This window comes from Gymnogyps californianus, chromosome 7, assembly GCF_018139145.2.
Source record: "Gymnogyps californianus isolate 813 chromosome 7, ASM1813914v2, whole genome shotgun sequence".
NCBI classification, from domain to species: Eukaryota; Metazoa; Chordata; class Aves; order Accipitriformes; family Cathartidae; genus Gymnogyps; species Gymnogyps californianus.
This window is the reverse complement of record NC_059477.1, coordinates 21,937,857-21,960,204: the sequence shown is the minus strand read 5'-3', so window position 1 is coordinate 21,960,204 and position 22,348 is coordinate 21,937,857. Positions and strand designations below refer to the sequence as shown.

The 22,348-nt window shown below is 41.1% G+C and overlaps 3 protein-coding genes across 6 annotated transcripts in view; 2 read left to right on the top strand and 1 right to left on the bottom strand.

Moving 5' to 3' along the window:
* The window catches only part of SSB (small RNA binding exonuclease protection factor La), a 33,187-nt gene extending 32,379 nt beyond the window's left edge, over window positions 1-808 (top strand). For all 3 annotated transcript variants that reach the window (XM_050900271.1, XM_050900270.1, XM_050900269.1), the window contains one exon: window positions 348-808. In XM_050900271.1, the coding sequence (XP_050756228.1) occupies window positions 348-445 (98 nt within the window). In that variant the 3' untranslated portion in view covers window positions 446-808. The remainder of the gene's footprint in view (window positions 1-347) is intronic.
* METTL5 (methyltransferase 5, N6-adenosine) lies at window positions 445-6,491 on the bottom strand. 2 transcript variants are annotated; one of them, XR_007766765.1, is made up of 9 exons: window positions 6,377-6,491; window positions 4,563-4,684; window positions 3,789-3,903; window positions 3,148-3,329; window positions 2,679-2,761; window positions 2,324-2,375; window positions 1,990-2,095; window positions 1,587-1,636; window positions 559-570 (listed from the first exon to the last, which is right to left on the bottom strand). XR_007766765.1 is itself a non-coding variant. In XM_050900277.1 (8 exons), the coding sequence occupies exons 2-8, from the start codon at window positions 4,669-4,671 to the stop codon at window positions 517-519; spliced, it is 645 nt and encodes a 214-aa protein (XP_050756234.1). In that variant the 5' UTR covers window positions 4,672-4,684; window positions 6,377-6,491; the 3' UTR covers window positions 445-516. The 2 variants fall into 2 exon arrangements, 1 of the variants encoding a protein (XP_050756234.1); XM_050900277.1 differs by lacking the exon at window positions 1,990-2,095 and having other exon boundaries at window positions 445-570.
* A 345-nt stretch (window positions 6,492-6,836) lies between these two features.
* UBR3 (ubiquitin protein ligase E3 component n-recognin 3) overlaps window positions 6,837-22,348 on the top strand; it is a 119,258-nt gene continuing 103,746 nt past the window's right edge. The window contains 4 exon segments of the mRNA XM_050899578.1: window positions 6,837-7,236; window positions 7,239-7,287; window positions 21,369-21,508; window positions 21,912-22,070. Coding sequence (XP_050755535.1) covers window positions 6,837-7,236; window positions 7,239-7,287; window positions 21,369-21,508; window positions 21,912-22,070 — 748 coding nt within the window.

Here is a 22,348-nt window from a genome sequence, read left to right as displayed (position 1 = left end):
TTTACTTTGGAGAAGATGAAGAGCTAAGCTTCTGTTCATTAGAATGGCACCTGCTTAAACAAAACCCAGTGAAACCTACTCCTGTTAGATTGTATTCCTTCATCTTCTTACCTGCCCTCCTGCTGTGAAGTTATACAGGGAAGAAGCTCTTCAAAGTTGGTATTTTAGAACATCTAAAAGCTTTAAGTCACAGTAATAAGTAAACCCTCTAGCGTAGCAGTGGCTGTGGATAAACTAGGACTCATCCTTGAACTTACATGGTAGGAAGGGTTTCTTTTTTCACAAGATGTCAGGTAATACTGAAATGCTTTCCTTTACCATAAATGACTACATATTCAATCTTGCAGAACCAGCAAGTCCCAAGAAGAGACCACTAGAGGAAATGGAAAAAGAAGAACCTGCACCAAAACAACTGAAAACAGAAAACGGAGATGGAGATCAGTAATACTAAAATAAATAAATAAAAAAAATCATTGTTTTTATTGTTCCATTTTCAATAGGTTTTAAAGACATGCCTCAGTTCAGGAGTTTCTTGGCAGAAAATCTAATGAAATCCACTTCAATGTCAACCTACAATGAGAGGAAAGCTTCATTTTGTTGGGTTACAGCTTTTTTTTGTTTGTTTGTTTAAGAAGCATGCTTACTCTTAACATACCACCCTGGAAAACTTTTATATTTATAGTTTTGTTTATATTGTCAAATCCTCTCAACTTCTGTGGCACCTCATTCAAATGTAAAAGGTTCTGGACTTTGTAATCTTGCAGTTATGTTAAATAGCAGCTGCCAATAAATTCAGAACTTAAAACTGCTTATTACTGAAGCCTGGATGTTAATGTAGTACAAAGCTGTAACTGTGAAGTAGCAAAGCTGAAGGACAGACTTCCATCATTTAAGTTCAAGTCACAAAGAGAAAAGGTACAGCTGAATAAAACTTCTAGTCTTTGCTACTCAACATACCTAACAATCTTCAAATCTTGCTCAGTCTACTCCAGGATTCTCTTCCCCTATGGTAATGGGATACCTGTCTTCTAGGCCAGTATTCAGCACCCAGGGAGCTTGCCTGTGGGCTTAAGCTTCCATACCCTAGCATCCTGATGAGATCTATTGTGGGATGAAGTGCACAGCCTCTCTTGCCCCCTCTAAGATGGTTCTATGAGGGATTTCACTGGCTGTAGCTATTTGCAGTACAGAGCATAGAACGCTCAAATAGTGCTACAGCTGTTATTCTGGCCTTCATTACTTAATTCAGTCTAAGTTCCAGTTGCAGACAGGATCAAGCAAATAACTATTAAAAGTTGAGTCAAGGAGGTTACCCTTAGCTTTTTCACATCTAGTTGTAGTGCTGGCTTTAATCTTTGTGTATAGCTTTGACTTGCGTTACAATGATTCTTTTCCCTGTTCAACTACAAAATGTAGCAACAGCAATGGAACTTGATGCCATCATAGTGAACTACTCTCAGGTGCTGTGAGCATTCCTCATCCAGTACATATGGCCCTAAAACTTAAATTTTCTTAAGTATAATTTATTTACCTGCCTAGTACAAGACAGAGCATTTTCTCAGTTATGGTGTAGGTTTTATACTTACTGATTTCTTCTTATGGAACTTGTATGATGCTGGTAGGTCGTATCTAAGTTCTGTGAACAGTACAAAGAATAGTTGTTACGCTAGAATGATTATTAGTCAATTGACTTACACCCTACACCCATGTTCTTCTATTGCCCACCTCTGTTGCCCCCTAACAAGATAACTGTTTTGACCTCTGGACTAGATTATGACTGAACATTTAAGCCAACCACATCAGACAGTAAGTGGATGGCTGAAATGCAGTTGTGTTTTAAGCACTTGTGCAACTTCCATGTCTCAAGTTGTGTGACTGTATAAAGCAGCCAGCTGGTGATATTTAAGAATCGGGAAGATACCTGAACAACCGTCAGAAAAATATTTAGGTGACTATAAGGACGGGATGCTTTTTTGTGTGAGAACTGACCTGCACTTGCTTTTGTTATTCAGCAACAATCTCCTTTTGAAGCAGTAAGGTAGGTAACTTCTGCTTGAAGGCAAAATCTAGTCCAGGAAGAAATCCAATTTTAATTCTGCAAAGAATATGTATTCCTCAGAGCTTTATCGAGTGCCTGCTTGTATTCTAGCTAGGTAGCAAGGTATTAAAAAAAAAAAAAAAAGGCTGCTTAAAAAAAGACCTGTGTCATTTTCAGTGTTAAATCACACTTAAATTTACCTCAGGCTGTTAAGACTGGCTAGTAAAGATATTAGCCCCCAACAAAATGTTTGGGTTCTTTTCTTTAACAACACATTAATCTTACCTGCTATGACTTCCATCTTCACTTCCCATTCATCTGCTTTCTTTTGAATGTGCTACAATATTAAATAGATACAGGTAAATTTAAAAGCTCATTTATACAGTCTTATAAACACCTACACCCCTGTACTTATTTAAGAAGTCTCCTATGCTTTTGTTTTTCAAGCTAAAACATTAGATCACATACTTACGTTGATGTACATGAGATCACAGTTATTTGACACGATTGCTATTGACCCAAAACAAGTTTCATACCCCATAAACGTGTGAACAAATCAGTGAAGCTATAGACAACATCACTAAATGCCAGCTATTTCATTGCCTGGTTAATGCTCACCCTACTAAAATGAAGGACTTACCTGCCGCGTTGAAGTTTTGTGAAGGGAATATACAGCTGTTTTTGCCATTTGTAAAGCAGTTTTCAGAAAAATCATATCCATTCCTAAAAGAATGATGAAATCATTAGAATTGTTAAATGCAAGCTTAAACTAGAGGATTTAAAGATATCCTTCAATTTTTCTGGAGTAATAGCTATTTGAGAAACAGCACTGAATACATTAAGGTACAGAAAGTATTTCTAAAACTTACCCGATTGCTTTTAGTAAAAGAGAAAAATGATATGAAATAGCTAGTATTGTTTATTTCAAACCCAGTGATTGTTACAATGTTGAAGTTGTTAAACTGTACTTAGGATACTGATTCCAGATCAACAAAACTCTAGGTAATTACAACAGGTAATTGTAATAAAGAAGGGAGATGTTTCATTAAAAGTGTTTCCCTTACTATTTCATTCCTAATAATTTCTGACTGACTTCCAGAATTACCAACCTTTATTATGCTTGGTACCAAACGGAGGGTTCATAATAACTGTGTCGAAAGTCTCTGACATGCTGTCAGATAAAGAACAGACATCACACTGAACCATGTTGACATTCGTGAGCTCGAAGTCTTCAATATTGCTATTAAATATTTCCAGTGCATCTGCATCTATGTCAAAGCCCACACACAATCTATTAAAAAAAAAACAAACAGTGCCACATATTAGTTTCCTGCAAACTAAAATGGTGTTTAAATTCTATAGTAAAGTTTTGAAAGGGATCTGTGTACACAACTTGTTTTATCTAGGAAATGTAACAAGCATACACTATAAATTCAGCGCTGATAAAAATGCAAGTAGCTCTGTTGCCCTTTCTCAAATATCCTTTTAAAGTTTGTGAACGAAGTTTCATGTGTTCATTTAGTGCTTCAGGGGAAAGCAAACATTATGACTTCCAAATTCATGGCAACTGTCCATCATCTCTTCCACTATTTGAATGGTTATTGACTGTCTAAACATATTAAATAGCCTCATTATGCACCAGATTAGATGCCTAAAATTAGTTTAGTTCAGCATTGCTAGGTTCTAATCTTATTTTCTACTCTTCTATGCCAGAAAAAAAAAAACCCAGAACTTAGTATTAAATACTTACCCAGCTCCTAACATTGCACTTCCAATGCTGAGCATGCCACAACCACATCCTAAATCTGCAATTGTTTTGTTTTCAATATCATCAAAAGTATTGTGAATTGTATAAAGCATACATGCTGGGGGGGAAAAAACAACAGGTCAATAATATCAAATATGCATCTGATGAATCAAGAAAAGCTACTTCTGCCTTCAGAAAACTCTGAACTAAAGGTTTCTTGTCATACAAAATTAAGCTGATGTTCTCACTGCCTGTAATTCTCTTTTTCATTTAAATGTGAAAACAAGTCAAAAACATTTTGATGAGTTATAGAACTCTAGATCTTTGTTGGAGAGATTACACATACAGCTGTGAATGTTGTTTGTGGAAAAAGTATGCCTTTAAATTTCTTTGGGGAAAAACAATAGAAGGATGTAAAATATTGGAAAAAAATCACAATTAAGGTATGGATGAGTGTCTGTATATACACTTTTACTGTTTTTTGTGTGTCATGAAATAAGTCCATTTGAGCTTTCTCATTTACAGAATAAGATGTTTTTATCACATTATCTTTTAAATCAATTTACTTGATTTTTGGATTATACATTAACAGTATACTTCTAATGAACTTAACAGATCATTAAAAAATAATTACATTCCTGCTGGATACAGTTTCTCAACTACTTTCAGTGTAAAGGCTTCAAAGGAGATAATGCAGTAGAAAAACTTTTTTTTTTTATTTTAAACTGCTAATGCAGAACGAGTAAAAGCGACCACAGTGCTGTAGGTAACCTCTACCTGCAATATGAGGTCTTGTTGGATACTGTTCAAGGAGTAGTTTTGGACTTTCAAAAGTATCAACTTGTTGAAGACAGCTTTCCAGTTCTTTAAGCTTTAATTTCTTCATGTTTGTAGTTCAACTAAGGAAAATAATGTGTAATCAGTTTTCAGCAATATAAACAAACTACATATTATCTTAAATTATTTTATATTTAAAATCCCACTGTACTCCTCAGCATCTTCCAGGTGTTTTCAGGCAGCTGTTTTCAGGGATCCAGCTGACTGCGCACCGATGACGGGAGGCAAGCGCGGCGCCGGCTAACGCGAGGCCGTTCCGGGACCGCGGCAGCCCCTTTCCTCACGCACTGCCGGTAACCGGCTCCCGCCCCAGGCCAGGCGCCGAGAAGGCCCCGCGCCCGCCTCGGCCCGGGGCTCCGGCCCTCGGCCCAGGGCTCCGCTCCTACCGACAGGCCCCGCCTGCCGCCGAGAGAGGCGTCCAGCCCTAAGCGGAGCAGGAACCGAGCCCCAGGGACCTCCACCAACCACACCGGCCGCTCGCCCAACAGGGCCCTCTCCGCGGCCGCGAAGCCGCTGACCCGCACACACCTCCGCCACCCCTGCACCGGCCGCTTCTCGACGCCGCCTCCACTCACCGCAGCCCCGGCGGGGCGGGCTGAAGGGCCGGGCCGAGCCGAGCGCCGCCGCCGCCGCGCACTTCCTCCGCGCCGCCCGGCCCCTCGCCGCGAGGCAGCCCCCGGCGCCGGGCCGAGCCGCGAAGCAGCGGAGCGACGGACCGCCGCGCCCCGCCCCCCGCCCGCCCCCCCGGCGCGAGGCGGCCGCTGCCGCGCCTGCCGCAGGCCGCGGAGCCGCAGCCCCTTTCCGAGCGAACGGGGACCTGCGGGAATGAAACGCAACTGAACTTTCCCCCTTTTTTAATGAATTAACAACTGTTAGCTCTGACTATCGTGTATTATAAACGTGATACATTGTATTACAACCTTACGTGTTTGCGTGTTGCCCGCTCTCCGAGGTTTGTCCCCCAGCACTTTCGTAGTGGTCAAGCTGTTGAGTGCCATTAGGGACAGAAAGCAAGGAAACGGACTTCCGCCTGTCCGGTGGAAAGGACACTCCTTGAGAGAAAAGTAACAGGTTTACCTACTTTTCTCATGTTTTCTTTCCTATAATCCTGGAGGGAGACATACTGCGCCGCGTGCCCAATATTCCCTGCCCTTAAGGAACCGCAACGCAAATCACGAGATGGACATCCATAGGAAATACGGTGGCAAAGCCAGCAGAGGGGTGTCCGCCTGGGGGACTTGGGGTTTTGTTGCTGTCAGATAAAAGGTTACTTTCGTTTAGCGGCAGATTTTTTCTTTTAAGCTTTTCCATTACACAGCTGAAATAGCTGAATTATCTATTAGTTATTATTAGTTATCTATTAGTTCACAATAGTTGAAAATCTATTTATCGAGCTTTAAAACTGCTGATCAGTATGGAAGCTACGGTAACTCACATCCAAACACATTCTCTCCCGGTGGGAGCGTGCAGACGCACTCCGATACCTCAGGGCGCGGGGCTGCGGACGGCCCGGACACCCCGGTCAGCCCGCCGGGCCCGCGGCCGCCCAGACGCGGGCGTCGCCAGCGAGGTGCGGTGGTACCGCCGAAGCCCGGCGGTGCTCCGCCACCTCCGGCGGGGCTGCTGATGGTGGGAGCGAGCGCGCAACCGCGGGCCTGAAGTCTCAGAGGCGCCTCCTGCGTCCCCCGCAGGTGCCCCCGCCCTCAGAGCCGCCACCGCCTCAGCCCGGCGGGACCCCCGCCGCCCGCACCCACCAGCGGCAGCGCGGTGTCTTCACGGCAGCCGCTTCGCTGGAGGAGCGGCTCGGTAACAAAGAGGACTCCGCTACCGTCGGGGGCGCCGGCCTCCCCAGGTGGGCCCTCCAGGCGAACGGGCCCGCGATGGCAGGCGGCGCGCACCCCGCGCCTGCCGCGTCCCCCGTCCCGACAAGAAGTTTCAGGCCGGCGGGCGGCGACATCTTGTGGGGCGGCGGCGCGGGCCGCGCACCTGCGCGCTGACAGGGCGGCGCGGGCCGGCGGGGAGGGCAGAGGAAGAGGAGGGGTAATGTCAGGGGAGGGGAGAGGCAGTGTCAGGAGGAGGGAGCGGGCGGCGGGGAGGGCGCCGGTTCCGCGGCTATCGCGAGAGGGAGGCGCCGCTGGGAGGGGAGAGAGGGCGGCGGGGGAGCCCCAGAGCCGGGAGCCCGGCGCAGCCGTAACGGCTCCTCAGTTTCCCATCATGGCGGGGGCCGGCGCCAGCGGCCGGGATAAGCGGGCGACGGCGGCGCGGCTGAAGACGGCGCTGGGCGGCGAAAGCGGCGCGGCGGCGGCGGGCGAGCTGCGGGCGCTGCTGGAGCGGGTGCTGGCCCCGGCGGCGGGCCCGGGCGGCGGCGGCGGCGAGGCGGCAGCCGAGGCGCTAGAGTGGTGCCGCTGCCTGCTGTCGGGCGGGGAGCCGTGGGACAGCTTCGTGCAAGCCGTGCGGGCCTACGACCCGGCCACGCTGTGCGGCCTGGTGTGGACGGCCAACTTCGTGGCCTACCGGTGCCGGACGTGCGGGATCTCGCCCTGCATGAGCCTGTGCGCCGAGTGCTTCCACCAGGGCGAGCACGCCGGGCACGACTACAACATGTTCCGGAGCCAGGCGGGGGCGCCTGCGACTGCGGCGACAGCAACGTCATGCGGGAGGCCGGGTGAGCGCCGGGCGGCCTCGGCGGGGCGGGCGGGCACCTGCAGGCGGGGGCAGCCCCCGCGGGCGAAGCGGCCTCCTCGCTGGGTGGCAGAGGTGTGCCCGGAGCTCGGCGCCTGCCCGGTGCCTCCCTGCGCGCCGGGGGAGGGGAGTAAGTGGGGCACCTGCTTCCGTCTGGGTCGCCTCCCTCCCTCCCTGGCTGTGGGTCGGACGAGGCTCTGTGGAAACGTCGCCTGGGCCGGGATGGAGGGTGGTGGTGGGGGTCAGCCCCGCCTTCCCGGCCGCCAGCCCCGGCGGGGGTCCGGCGAGGTGGCTGCCTTTGTTGATGTGCGTGTGCCTTTTTTTAGGACGCTTATGCAAATCTCGTTGCCCTTGCACCGAGTGCCTGCCTTCAGGGAAGTTGATAAGGCGGAGTGCATGGGAGGCAGTACCTGTCAGCTTCCAGCTAGCTGCCTTGGCCTAGCACAGCTAACCATGAAGTGTGTCCAAATACTTTCGGACTTCCTGTGAGCAAATATGCCGAAGTGAACAGATTGAGTAAGAGGGAGCCATTTTTGTGTGTTTTCCCGGTCTGCAGTTCATCCTGCCTTGTGGTTTTGCTATTCTCAGCTTGAAATCAAGGAATTCGGTAACTCTTGTACGGGTACAACAGGGCAGGGTGTTGTGGAAGTCAAACGTCCTTCGTATTCTGTAAGTGTGCAGACCTACTGGAGGCAAGACTGAAGTACCTGGTCAGAAGAAGAGGAGTGTGGTACCTCATTATACCCTCCTTTGTTCCCTTTGTACTCAACGGCAAAAGGAAAGATCAGTCAACCAGTTACTGGGTGGAGGTGATACCTAGCCAGTAAACTTAAAATTTCACAGCTGGGTGTCTTTTTGGAGCTCCTTGTGTTCCTGTTCGTTCACCAGAGAGCTAAAGACTTCACCGGAAGACAGCTTGGAGTGCTTGAGTGAGGCTTCTCTTCTGACTAGCTTTCTAGAATAGTCTCTGCCTTGATTGTCTTACCCTGGGTGAGATGGCATGCTCTCATAAGAGTCGTCTCATCTCTTCCTAATAAATCCTGAGTTGTGGCGTACCTAACAGAAAACGCTAGGAACATACAGAAATATTAAAACATTTTCCTTGTTTCTTTTCATGTTTTTAACATTTACACTGTATAATTCTGCATCACTCTACATCTTAAGATTCCTTCTCTTTTTGCAATTCTACTTAGAGATTTCACTAATTCTGCTTATTTCTGTTGCTTGAAGGTTGTTGTCTTGGCTCTGATTCTTTGTGTCTGTAGTCACCATTCTTCTGCTCTGGGCCTTGGGGTGGCTTCATTCTTTGTTTCTTCTTACAGTTTTCCCCCATTTGTTTCTCTTACTATCTGCCTTCATCATTTCTTCATTCTTCCTTTTTGGTGGAATCCTTTCTTATTGGTAGACTCCCTCCAATGGAAGAATTTTTTTCCCTCCTTTTGTTTTCATTGATCTTCAGTAGTTTCAAGGAGCTACTCCTGAAGTGATTCTTTCTTTATCAGTTCTTGTTCAACTTTTGGTGTTTCTGCTTTCCTCAGTGTCACTGAAGCAACAGTTCCTCTTGATCTTGAGAAGTAAGAAAAATATTTCATGTCACTTCTTCCAGTGCTCAGTGTGGAATAGATTTAGGGCTCCTCTTAGTGGTAGGATTTTAATAGAGCACAGACAAATTGAACTACTTTAGGAAAATATTAAAATTACTTCTGATACTGCTCTCATCCCAGAGTTTATAGCTTCACAATTGTCTTTTCCTATTTTAAACAGTTTTTTCTTGAAAGCTGGTTTAATAAAGAAGTAATAAAAAATGCTGTTAAATTTGCAGTGTAAACAGATGCAAACCCTGAGGGAGTAAGAATATTCTCCTCATTTCTGTTATATTTACCCTACTTACTACTTTTAATAGTAGAATTCACGACTAAATTCTCTTGGGTGTGAGGTGGGTCCCTTCAGGAGGTTTGATCATTCTAGATAAAGAATTCCATAGTATCCATTCAGAAACAACACTCTTTGAGTTGAGCAGTAGATTTTCCAGTCCTCATGGACATACAGGAGGACAATACCTGACAGTATATGGGGTGCCTGCACTCGACATAAGGTCGCTCCTGCTTATCTAAAGAATTGATGTTAAACCAGTGCAATTAAATGAACTAGAAACTTTGTTTGCTGTGCAAGACAAAGTAAGTTAAGCTTAAAGCAATGTAAAAGCATTAATGCATGCAAACACACACACAGTTTTGCCTATTGACTTGAATTGCTTCAATGCAGCATGTTTAGATAAACTGATTTAACTTTGTGTATACAAATCAATTGCACAATTACAAAGGTAATGCTTTACATGTTAGGAGGCCTTCATGGTAGATTCAGGCAACCGGAGTGTGTCTAGCCCGATATAACCTTGGCCACCACAGCCTAGGCTTCTATTAATAGCAAGGGAATCAAATGTGGAGGCTACTTACAAACTTTATCTGCCATCTGCCTGCTCAGATAAAATTTTGTGTAGATACTGTATATGAATATTATAGTAACAGTAGTTTGTTTCTTTTGGTTCTTGTTATCTGGTCTCCATGTTCAGAGTTTTTTGATTTGATGCATCTCAAAAAATACTTCTGATGAAGTCTTAGTTAACTGATCTGCTGTAAAGGAAATCTCTCCAGCTGGAATATCTTTTCATTTCCTTTAGGGTGGCTAATGTAAATGTAGAGATGGTTTGGTCTGGGGTATAAGAATGTGTGTGTTAATCTTATTACTAATTAAATCTATAACTTTTTAGAGATAACTGAGTGTGAATTTTTTATTTCTGATGCCTTTATATAAGGAAGCTGGAATATAGTGTAACAGATGGATGCTGACTTGCTTTAGGTACCTTGTGTAATTCTCATTTGTTTTAGAAAAATCAGATTATCATGCTTTTGAACCTTTTGAGTCCCATGCAAATTTCAGTGTTTTTGATGATTAAGTTAATTGCAGTTGGTCTGATCTACTAGAATGTAATTTAGACTTCAGAAAATATCCAAGTTTGTGAATGTAGCTGCTTGTCAAAGTATTAAAAACTCTAGCTGTGGCAAGGTTTAATAGATTTTAAGATCCAGTGATATGTCAGTAGGTGCAAATAGTTTGTAGTCATCTCCCATATGGTATCTAGCCATGGGCAAATGAAATTTTGCAGTTCCATCAGAGATAATTAATAATGTTTTGAAGAAGGCAAAATCTTCAGTTCTAAAGCATTTGTTAGTAGACATATGCTCATAGTTCAGCAGGCGAGTTCATCTGTTGGAGGAAAAAAACCCCATGCAGTTGGACAGGGGAAAATTCAGACTGGAGTATTTTTTGGTTGGTAGATGATCTTGTGTTATAATGAAACTTGATAGTTTATAAAATAAGCTTGAAGAAAGCAATATGCCATGTGGTTATAATGAGAGTATAACTAGTCGGTAATCTGTTACTGATGAGTACTGTCTTGTTTCTGTGGCTGTCTTGTTCTGATTCCCCTTTAAGTCTGTAGACAATAACCTGATATACTAGAGAGCCTCTGCACTTTGGCTGTTTCATTCCCCCGTGTCCTGTTTCTGAGTATGCCTCACTGTGTGTTGACTTATTTGTTAAATTAATCATGTAGGAAGCAGATGTTTTAGTGCTGCATTACAGTACAAGAAGAATAATATCTCCATCAAGGGTTGCATATCCTGAAAGGCAAAAAGCCAGGTTAAGAATTTCATTAAACAGGCTTTTGCATTGATGTTTGCTGTGTATTTGATGGTAGTTATGGCAACCAATAGCTCCATTGACATAGAGCGTTGCCTTCTCTTATGACTTATATCAAAAGGTCTAAGAAATTATCAATTTCTACTTGTGACAGTGGGCCATTTCTTTATCAGTAGGCATGTGTGAAGTAAAAAACCCTATAGTTCTAAGAAAGGTAACTGTTATAGATCGATGTTACATGCCGTGTGTTCAAAAGCACATTCAGGTACCTAACTCTAAGCTTTCTGCAGTCGTGTCTCTAATGATCCATACTTATCTTTCCATTTAGCTCTGTGTCCTAGGGTGTACATCAGTGTAGGTTTCATGGAGATCCTGTTTGAGCTACACACTAGATGAGACCCCTCTCCCCGCCATGTCTCTCTTGGGGACTGATATATCTGTTGGGTCTACCATGATCCCTTATGAAAAGGCTGGAAAATTCTCTTTGCCTCCTCTCGCTGCCAACAAGTATGAGAAGTATAGTCTTAGTTTCTAGCCTGCTTATTTTCTTCTGCTTTAATTTATTTAGAATTGGCTCTGGGTTTTTTGGTGCATTAAAATGTTTCCACTCAGTAAGTATTATTGAATAGTTTAAATTTTGGACAGTAGATACCTGGTATTGATGGCCTTTGCTATTCTGTCCCTGTATCCTTCTTTCCCTCCTTCTGACTTGATTCCTTATTTTATCCCTTTTCAGAGATACTTCCTTACAGGAACTCATTTCAATAGAAATGGCCTTGCTGTGCTGTTTGGGAGCTATGGAAGAATATATTCTATTTCTTTTACTTTCTGTTGCTAAGTAAGAGTAAAGAACCTTTTTCATATTGTAGACTTGAGAAAACGGTAACAAATAGAGTGACAATAAAAAAGCAAGCTTGCTGTTGAGAAAGCTATTATTAATAGTTACCTTTGGCTGTATTCTGTGCATGTTCATCAGGCAAGGTCTCTTGTATCATCTTGAGTTGTAGCAGCTGTGATCCACTTAAGATCAGAAAAGTCAGATCTGCCTGTGGCTGGGTTCTGGGACATACAGGTAATAACTATTTTACTGGCATTAAGTAGATGATGTGGTTATTTTATGGAGTGTCTTGCAACAGCGAATCACCTGTTTAGCATACATATAGCATGTTGCTGCTTCAAGGTTGTCCCTTCCAGTGTGACTCTATCAATTATGTTCTTTAACGGTAGACAAGAAGGTTTCAGTTCTCCAGGACCTAGGCTAGGTTTGGTAATGCAGCCTCAAGGAGGGAAGGGTGCTGTTTTGGACCTTTCTTCAAGAAGTTGCTGAAACAGATGCTTTATCAACAGGCTGAGACCCTACACATTGTGAAGGAGTTTAGCCTCTGAGCATTATGAAACTACGTAAAAACGTCCTCATGTTCAGGATTGTTGGGTTGGTACAAATCGTGTTATGTAGGATCTCTATCAACTCCATGCAGCTTCTCTGCTTTTGAAGTCCTTTGGGCTACCAAGGACTTCTGGCTGAAGGGACTGAGGAGAAGTCTGAGCTGTACTGCCTGTTAGCTTGGCATGAGAGTCTGAATAAACCCATGGTCATGTACTTCTGGTGGGTGCGACTCTTCAGAACAAAACCTCCACTATCTAATCTTCCACATACAAGGTACAGGAATTCATACTGGGGTTCACACTGACCACAGCATTTCAAAGAACCACGGTTACCATGCATTTATAAATAATTGAGTCCCTCTGCCCACCTCCCCCAGACGTAAAGCTCAATGTTTGGTATTGCTGCTTAGGATTCCACGGTAACATTCAGTAGTTTTCACACAGCTTCATGTTAGGTCTTATCCTTGGAAAGCAAAAAAGATTTCAGATCACTGTGTTGATTAAGTCCATGCATACATACATACAGTCAGCTCACAAACCTGCCTGTCTTGATTTCTCTTAAGAATGTCTCTAATTAGGACTACATCAGCCTCTAAATTAGTTGCTGTGATGTTTTCCAAATGGTTTTGTATTACTGCTTTTAGAACTGTGGCCTGACTAGACGCCATGTACTTCATACATGCCCCAGGAATAATGTGCAGTTGTTTCAAAGGCATCAAGAAGATACTCAAACATATCAGTATATATAACTTTAAACATTTAGAAGCCTGAACTCTTGCTGTGTTAGTCACTGAACAAACTTAAAATAAATGACAGTTCTGGCCCAAAGCTTTTGCTGATAGGGCCGGTCTGGTTTGAAGATCAGAACAATACTGTGAAGACTGAGCTCACAAGATGTGACTGCTGTATATCTTGCCTTATCTGAAATTGGCTTATTTATTGTATGACTTGTCTATTGCTTTGTAATACACCTTGGTATATATTCACTTTAAGAAGAACTGGTGTTTTGGAGGTCTCTGGAAACAGTCTTGTTTAGATTTGGGCTAACCAGTGTTGATTGTCAGTTCCTTTGCTTTGATCCCACCAACTTCTAAAGCTCCTTTTATCCCTTTTGTGAAACTGTCAGCTGTCCAGGGTTCTAAGTTTGCTATGTCAGGGTGGAGTTTTATTTGTCTGGTACATATCTGATCTTCATGGAGCTGTCGATGGATCTGCTGGCAACAGAATAAATGTGATTTTGGGTGTATGTTTGGGGAACACATTCCTGAAGAACTTTTGTCTCTCGGGTCTTTCTTAATGACAATTAATAGAGGTTGATTCAGAGTTCAGGCCATTCTTCCTTATCACTTGCAGAATATCAGGAATTTTATATTTAAAAAAAATCCTGGAATGGTATCTGACAACTGCAGGTGATTTTAAATAATAGTATCCTAGGTGCCCTCCTCTATAGAGGGTTCTGGTAGTAAGCTTTGAAAATAATATGATGAATTTTCTTTACATTGAAGTAATAAAGATAGCCGTTTGGGTATTACAATAACAAGGACTATATAATGAACTCTGTTGCCTTCATCAGGATGCATGTCTCTGTTTCTGCACAGCACCTGCAGCGGTAATAGCTCTGGCATGAAACACATGGACACTTACCTTTCCAAGAAAACTGCAAATCACATATATATGCACCTTGTCTGCTGGAGGCCTGACCAAAGTGGTATCTTCAGCTTAAGTTGATAGCTTTTATTAAAATCTACGCATCTTACTCAAATCCTGAAGAAATGAAGGTTGTTTTTACATTTGTCTAGCACTGTGCAGTTGCTTAGAACTTTGTCAGATGAAGTATTTGGGCCAAAATATTACATGCTGTATGTTTGACCTGTTTAAATTTTCTTGGGAAAATTTTCTTAGCCAGAAAATATTTTTGTTAACTCTATTTTGGAAACTTGATTTTTGTTCTTTAAATAGAAGATGTATTGTCCATGTGCTTTAAGGCAGATAATTGATGGGCCTCTGAAAGCAACTGGGCAGGGAGACTGTATGTGAACTAATGGTTTGGGAAGAGTGAGGGCCAAGCAAAGATTGCTGTGATGAGGGCTCAGGACCAGATATTCTATTTGCTGATCTGCTTGTCTCTCAGACCTACTTTTGAAGTCAGCTGGGAATTCTGCTTTGTGAATGCTATGTAAGGCTAAGAACTCTGAAAAATCAGATCCTAAAAATTACGACATTAAGCATCCAGAACTAGAATATGTGTTGTATCTTAATTTCTCTATCTTTAGGGTCCATATTTGAAAAAAATAAAATAGATGATACCTTTAGACTCCATGCTGTGAAAGAATTTTGAATGTAAATATTTTTCTTGTGGGCTTTTTTAATGTTAACCTTCACAAAGATTGCTTTTTAGAGTTGAGTTTGAAGAGTCTTCTCATCAATGCCTTCTTCAGTACAGTGAAATACTAAATTAACTGCTAATTTAAGAAGTACTGTTCCTTTTCTCAACTGAAAAGGCTGTGGTTCCTGTTGGACAAAATGGTTAGAGACTGTATTCATACATGCAAATGGATGAATTAAGATAATTTTAATAATCTTAATATTGCCATCAACAGTGTAACTGAGGCCCTTTTAACTTGTAAGGGCTTCACTTTGCAATCACTGTGACGTTTGAAGAAACTGCACCGAAGAGAATGGGTATTATATTTGTAAGTTAGCTAGCTGTGTGTCTGTTATTGTACAAATATATTTTAAATTGTGTGTAAATTGAGGCTTTTCGATCAAACGAGGTAAATGTAAGATGTACTTAGATGCAATTACAGTGCAGTAATTATATCCCAGAGCATCCACCCTTTTTATAAAGACAATATTTTTGCAGCAGAGGTTGTGTTACTCTCTTGAATTGCTCTATTGTCTATCAAAATGCTCAAATTCAACAACTTTGTGGGTCCATTCAAACATAGGCTCAGCTTCAGCTCTACTCAGAAGTCCATTCCTCCTCGTTCTCACTGTATTTCTGAGGTCTTAAGATTGAAACTGCCAAATCTGCTGTTTCTGATTGATAGTGGGTACTTGTATACTAATGAAACTCTTTGTAGTTTTGTCTACTATACAAGATGTTTATGTCTGAGGACTAACAGAGAATAATAGAAATGCTCTTCTGCAGAGCTTCTTTGTCTGCTTTTTCTTTGAACTGGAGAGCTTGCTTCGCTGAAGGATGCTCAATATAGCACTGAGCACCAAGGGAGCTTCTGGTGACTCACTGCCTCTCTTCCTGCTGTTCTGCAAGGATTGGAATAATTTCTAAGAGTCCAATCTGTGATTTCTAGCCTCCTAACCTGGCCAAACAGCTTTGTCATGAAGGCTTAGAGCCTGGAAAGATGTCCTTTAAAGGTGTTTTTGGTTTGTTTTTTTTTTCTTGAGAAGCCATTAATTCTTCTACCATGTTTCATTGTCCTCCACTGTTGACTCTAGTGTCTCTACTTTGGAGCTTTCCTGGTTAGAAGGGTTAGACTGGCATCTTTCCAGTTGGCTTTGCTTCTCATCAGAGTCCCTAACAGCAGAAATGCAAGTATTCAGTTTTGTCTCTGAACTCTTCTGTAGGTTGCAGCTTTCGTAAAGAGCAGAAGAGCTGTCATTCCTTAGGCTTTGAAGTCAGTACCACATTGATTCACTTTTGGAAGCCTGTTTTGCAGGTGAAAGGAATTTAACTGTTGAAATGTAATTACTAGGCTATGTGGGGGAAATATGCAAAACTTAATTTTCAGAGGAACAGTTAGTTTCTCTGCATTTCTTCAGAGTTACCATTGTGTTTGTTGTTGGTTAGGGACAGTGGATTTACATAAAGCATGGCTACAATATATCAAAGCTCTTTTTCATCAAGATAATTTTCTAATCCTGATTATGCAAGTTATACTTTACTCTGAATTAAGATTTGTTTTAATATGTGAACTGCAAAAGCAGGAAAAAACATTTAAACACTCTTTACCAGTACATAAAGAATGAAAAATTAGTTCACAAGAACTCTGTGAGACAATTGTAGCACTGAAAAAATATTTTGCATCTTGCATCTATTTTGTAGATTCAGTGTATGTAAGAATATTATTTGTGTGTTAAGTTTTACAGTGGGGACAAAATGCATACTCTTTTTAAAGTGTGTGTTGAATTCTTATTTACAAAACTTACTGGGTTTTTTTGAATATTTTAGGAAACATTACATGACATTGTCAATCATGTGGTATACAGTATGAAATGTATGTAATGTCTTAAAAGCTCAATTTAGATATGATTTATTGTTACTGAATTGAAGAATCAAGTAGATGTTTACTTTCTTTGCTTAGGAATTATTTCCAGTAGTTTTCATTTGGGTCCTGTCACTTGGGTCCCAGATTCTTCTCCCTAAAAGCTTCTGTCAGAGTCAGGTACTCGTAGTGCTGTCGTACTGTAAGACTTGTGAAAATGGGATGCCTTCTTTTGACAGCTTTATGATCCAGTTTAAAACAAATGGCTTTTAAGCATGGGGAGGCAGGGGACAAAACAGTGAGAGAAAAGTGAGGGTAAAAATAGTCCCTCTGTGTATGCATGAACTTATGTCAATTTCTGGAATGCAACTGAAACTTGAGACACTGTGGGATGTAGTGGAAGGAGGGCTGAGCAAATGTTCAAAAGCTGTAAAGGTGTGGTGTGGCTGGTACTGAAGGCATTTTCCAGCTGCTGTAATAACTGGGGAAGTTTAAAAATTCTCCTTTGAAGTGGAGGAGTTGGCTTCACAGCGAGCCGTGTATCTACCTGATGTGCTGGTTGGCCAGGACAGCATCCTCCTGCATTGTTGGTTTTTGGTTTTTTTGTTCTCTGTGTTTTGCTCCCTGTTAGGTGAACAAGGAAAGGGATGATGGCAGGATGATTCAGGGATTTCAGTGTGATTTCCAAGGAGGCAGATCTGTGAGGGTTGGTGGATTTAAGCTGGCCCAATGAGATTTTTTTTTTTTTTTTTTTTTTTTTAAAGTAAATAACTTCTAGTAGCTTAGCTTCTGAGCTGGTTTAACACAGGATCAGTTGAGTGCCAGTGCTGGAACAAATACGAGGGCTGAAGACAGAATTGTGGCAGAACTGACCTAGTTCAACTTAAGCGGTTGTGAAACTGTAGCCTAAAGGAAAGAAGTTATTTTACCTGAGGCCACTTCTAAAACACATTTTGGAAATTCACGGTAGAATTATTAAAGACTGAAATAGTAGGAGAGAATGGAATGAATCTGGAAAGTCTAAAGTGAAGGTTGCTCAGAAGATGTTAATGCTGCTTATGTTAATAATACATGGTATTCTTTACTCATGTAGATGCCAACAATGTTCTTCTACATCTTGCAAATAAGATATCAATGCAGCATAAGAAATTTCAGGAATTATATTTGAAGTCATGTGGACAAGATTGCTTGTTAAAGCTCTGTTTTTATTTAATTGCAAGTTACTGTGTTATTCGCTCCTTTTGCTAAAATTAGCCTTGTCTTTTTGTGAAAAAGCAGTTTCAAAGGTAGGAAACTGCATAGAAAACAAAAACCAGAATATACTTTTAAATCAGAGAAAAGAATAAGGAAAAAAAAAGATAATTTTTGTCTCCCCGTAGACCTGTATTTTAGTACTTCCATGTTAGACCTTCAGTGAGATAGTGCTTGAATATCTCTGGCTAATGAATTGTCACTCTCACTGAAATACTCCTATTCTTAAAGCTCATTGTAGCATAATAGTAAAAATATTTACAAGGAAGACTGTATAACACTAGAAATACGAAGTACCAAAGATTAAGTAGGAACTACAGGCTTGTTGGAAAAAGTATTTTGCAATATTGAAATCATGTAATAAAGCTTAGATCAAGGTGATCTGTCAGTTATCTAGTCAGTCTTCCTCTTCATAGGTATTTTTATTTTTGAGCTTCTTCAGAAAAAATATTTTTCTTATCTAGATTATATCCACCTTTCATTACCCCCTGCTGGAGAGTTCTGCCTGCTCCAAGTGGTGGATTTCTGAGGCTTGATGTTACCAGGAGAGATTTGGAAAATGCTCCTTTTTGTTGCCCATTAAATCCCTATTTTGATAGTCTTGGAAGCATTTTGAAATGTACATTTCTGTAGACAGACAATTCTTTAACTGATGCCATGGTAAGGAAGCTCTTTTAGAAGTATAAGGAACTGATTATGGAATAGCTTTGTCTACTGTTTGTCCAGTGACTGTGTAGCCCATTGAGAAGTTTGTCACAGGTGTCTCTTTCTGCCTGTGTAAGAAGTTTCAGCTTGTTTCTTACTCGGCACAGCTTGGAGTTCTGGCTCTTCTTTAGTTAAAACAGCTGTTGTTTTAACTCTGAAGATCTTCCAAGTAATTTTCTGGCATTTTGGTCAATATTTGTAGAAGAGCTGTATAGCACACTGTAAATGCAATAGAGCTTTGAGTAGAACAGAGGATCGGTATTTCAGGATTGTGGAAGTACCTTACAGTGGCAGGATTGGTTTTCTGTAATTCAGCATAAAACAGAGTCTCATGGGTGAATATGATAAACTTGGGCTCAGTAAGATTTCTTCAGCCTGATTTGTAAATAATAAAATCTGAGCATTTGCTTTCTGGATCATTGTGGCTTAGATTAATTCTTGCCCTTGAAATTCAGTATGACCAATAGCTTGTCCGGTGGCAAGTCATGTCAGTAAGGACACATTCTGGGATCCTTACCATGTACATGTTTCTAGCTGTTAGTTAAGAACAGCTACAATAGTATATTGATTTCGGACAATACTTTAATACCGCAGTCTTTGAACCATAAATATAGAATATGGCTCATGTTGTAAAATGATATTGGCATTTCTACTTTAAGGTTTAGGGCCTGGTGTCTAGACATCGTTCCCTGTTTGGAACTGCTGTAACTTGTGCATGTGACGGTGAAAGGACGTTTCCTTACAGTGAATTGAATTTGGGTTATTCCTTGATTTTCCAGAACCTATTAATATAGTAATAATAGCATGCTTTGTAAGTCAGTAGTGCTTTCTTGGGAATCTCAAGAGAAGACATGATTGATAACTTTCAGCTACAGGATATGTTAAATTTGGGGTAATTAATCCATAGGCTGATTCACAAGTGGTATGCTGGCATAGGCTTCTTGAGGAGCAGAGCTTTTTATTTTCTGTGGAAGGAAGCCTTGTGCTTAGCAGAAGCTGGGATTCAAAATGACTTTACATGTGAGTTTTGTTACTGTGGCTCCCTTAGCTTGTGATCATAACCAGTGAAAATGTCTTTTGGCTGAATGCAAAATATACGGGGGGGGCCAGTAAAAGATTTTAAAACACACTGCATAGTAATTCTTTCCTTGTGTGTCTTTTAAGTCTTTATTTACTTTGATCTCTCCTTATAAGGATAGTGGTGAAAGGGAAACCAAATACCTTTAAGATAATAAATGAGGTACCATATTGCAGCATAGATCAAGCCAGATTTGTGATTTATGGCAGTTCAGGTTTCTGTATGTGGATGAGAAAAAAGTGAATGACAACAGTGAAAAAGTGAATGACTTTTCATAACTTCTGTGAATGTCATTTGTGAAAGTGAATGACAAAAGTGAAAACCATCCATCTGTGCATTAATTAACAGAAAGTTGTCAGTCTTTCTGTCTGAGCTCTTTCTGTCAGGCACTTCCCCCCCTGCCAGGGATGGATAGGCTGTGTATGCAAACTGCAAATCATCTGGCTAGTACCATCCTTGTTTACCTTTTCTAATAAAAAGTGTCATCTCTAATGTGTAAGAGCAAAAGAGAAGCTCTTAATCTTTAGTCTTGTGAAGATGGTAACCATTCTTGTGAAGATGCCATCTTAATTGCTGGACTTGTATCGTCCCTTTTTTGTGTGTGTGTCCTAAATTCAGGTACTTGCTTTGTGGCTTTCTTCTATTTCCTTCTTCTCTTGAAGGTGATACTTTAATGGTCCTCAAAGAAGAAAGGCTTATTTTGTAGAAAGTAGCAGGCTTCTTCTGGAAAATATGGCGTAGCAAATAAGTGAAGACATGAATAAATTTAGAAAACAATTTTCATATTCAAACAAAGCTGAGTCAATTTCCGAATCTTTATGTTGAAAAGTTACTAGTAAAATCTAGTGAATCTTTCCAGTAAAGTTTACTGTTGTATCATGTGTTTTTAGACTCTTTATTCCTTGTTAGCTTCTTTTTTGATATGGGTAAATAACTCTTTGATGTTGGTAAATGTCCTTTCTAAAAATAGATTAGGAGCAGAAAAGTGTTCAGTGGCTCTTGAGTCAGGCTCATGTTAAGTCAGTGGGAAATCATTTTGTCCCCTCTAATGGGGTTTGGCTCAACCTCATGTCATTGTGCATTAGCCAAGCCTCAGCTAGTACCGTACAGGAATTCTCCAAAGAAAAAATGTTTTCTTTTCTTTTCAAATGATACAATTTGCACAATTTTTGCAGGGTGTTTCTATCATCCTTTGATAAGTAAATCTTAGTTGCTATACATCTGAAATAAATACTGATCGTGCAAACTCTTATGCTTTTGGAAGTTGTTTTTATTAATGTCAAAAGACATTTAAAAAGTCATTATCTGAATGAGGACTTGAAGAATCGGGCCAGCCTCTGACTATTTCACAGAAAGGACAGGAACTGTTTTAGTTCGATATTTTCAATTAGGCTGTTTAGAAATTGGGAGGTATGTCTTGATAAAGAAACATTCAGTGTTCTTCTAATTGTTCAATTGAAGATGCTTCTAACATGTATGGGAAGAAACTGCGATGTTGATATGTGAACTGAGAAGGGGAAAAAAATTGGCACCTCGCTGGACTCGGAAACAAAATGGGTTTGAACATAGTGCTTAGAATTTCAGAATACCATTTCCACACCACCTTTAATGTAAAAGTATATACTCTCTGAAAAATGGAAAAAGTAATGGTTTTCTTAGTATATGTTAACTCTGCTGAGCTGTGCTTGGCTAACACTTTTCTCATCTGTTTTATAGGTTTTGTAAAAGACACCGGATTAAGTCAAATTCAAATGTTCCATGTGTCCCGAAAGACTTGTTGATGATGTCAGAATTAGTTCTTCCACAGTTCATCTTTAGTCTTATTCAGCACTTAAGAGAGGGGTATAATGAGCCTGGTATGTTTTAAATTTGCATGTATCTAGCATATCTTACCATGCTGCTATCTCTTGCTTTGCAGTCTGTGAAGACACAGTACATGAATACATGAATGCTATCTATAGTTTATATCATTGAATTTTGTGCCTCTTTTCCTAACAAAGTTACTGCCTGGCTAGGCGATTTGATTTTGTTCTCTGCTGAAGAGCTTCTTAATGCTAGGTAACCCTTAAAACATATTTGTGTTGAGCTCTTCCAGAAAATGAAATCAGGATTAATTTGAAACTTGCACATGTGAATTTTGGAGCATTATGAATATATAAATTAATTTCTTCTGTGCTGGTCATAGCTGTTCTACCTTGTGAAGGTATTGGCCAAATTACATTACATTTACACCAAAAGTTCTTGTTATGTGGTTTTCAGCTCTTGATCTGCCATCAGAGAAAGACCTTCATAAAATCCTCCAGGTTTTGGAGCCTCATGTTTCCTTTCTAGAAGACTTGACCAAAATGGGAGGAGCAATGCGATCAGTTCTTACGCAGGTTTTGACTAGCCAACAGTTCTACAAAGATCTTAGCTCTGGTATGTTTGTGTTATTTCTAATAATTAAATTTTCAAATTATGAAGAATTTAAAGGCATAAGTTTTGTTTATCACTTCAGTTTCTGCATGTTGTTATTTGACTTCTCAAAACCCAGAAAAATGCATGGTTTTAAGGATATTTTCTTGTTGTTGATAGAAGGGAGGTGGGCTTCAGGAGCGACTAGGAACATTTGTTATTAAGACCTGTAAGAGCAGACCTCTTACTTTCTGTGTCCCAGATGCATTGTATAAAGATACATTGTTTCAAAAGAGTTTTTA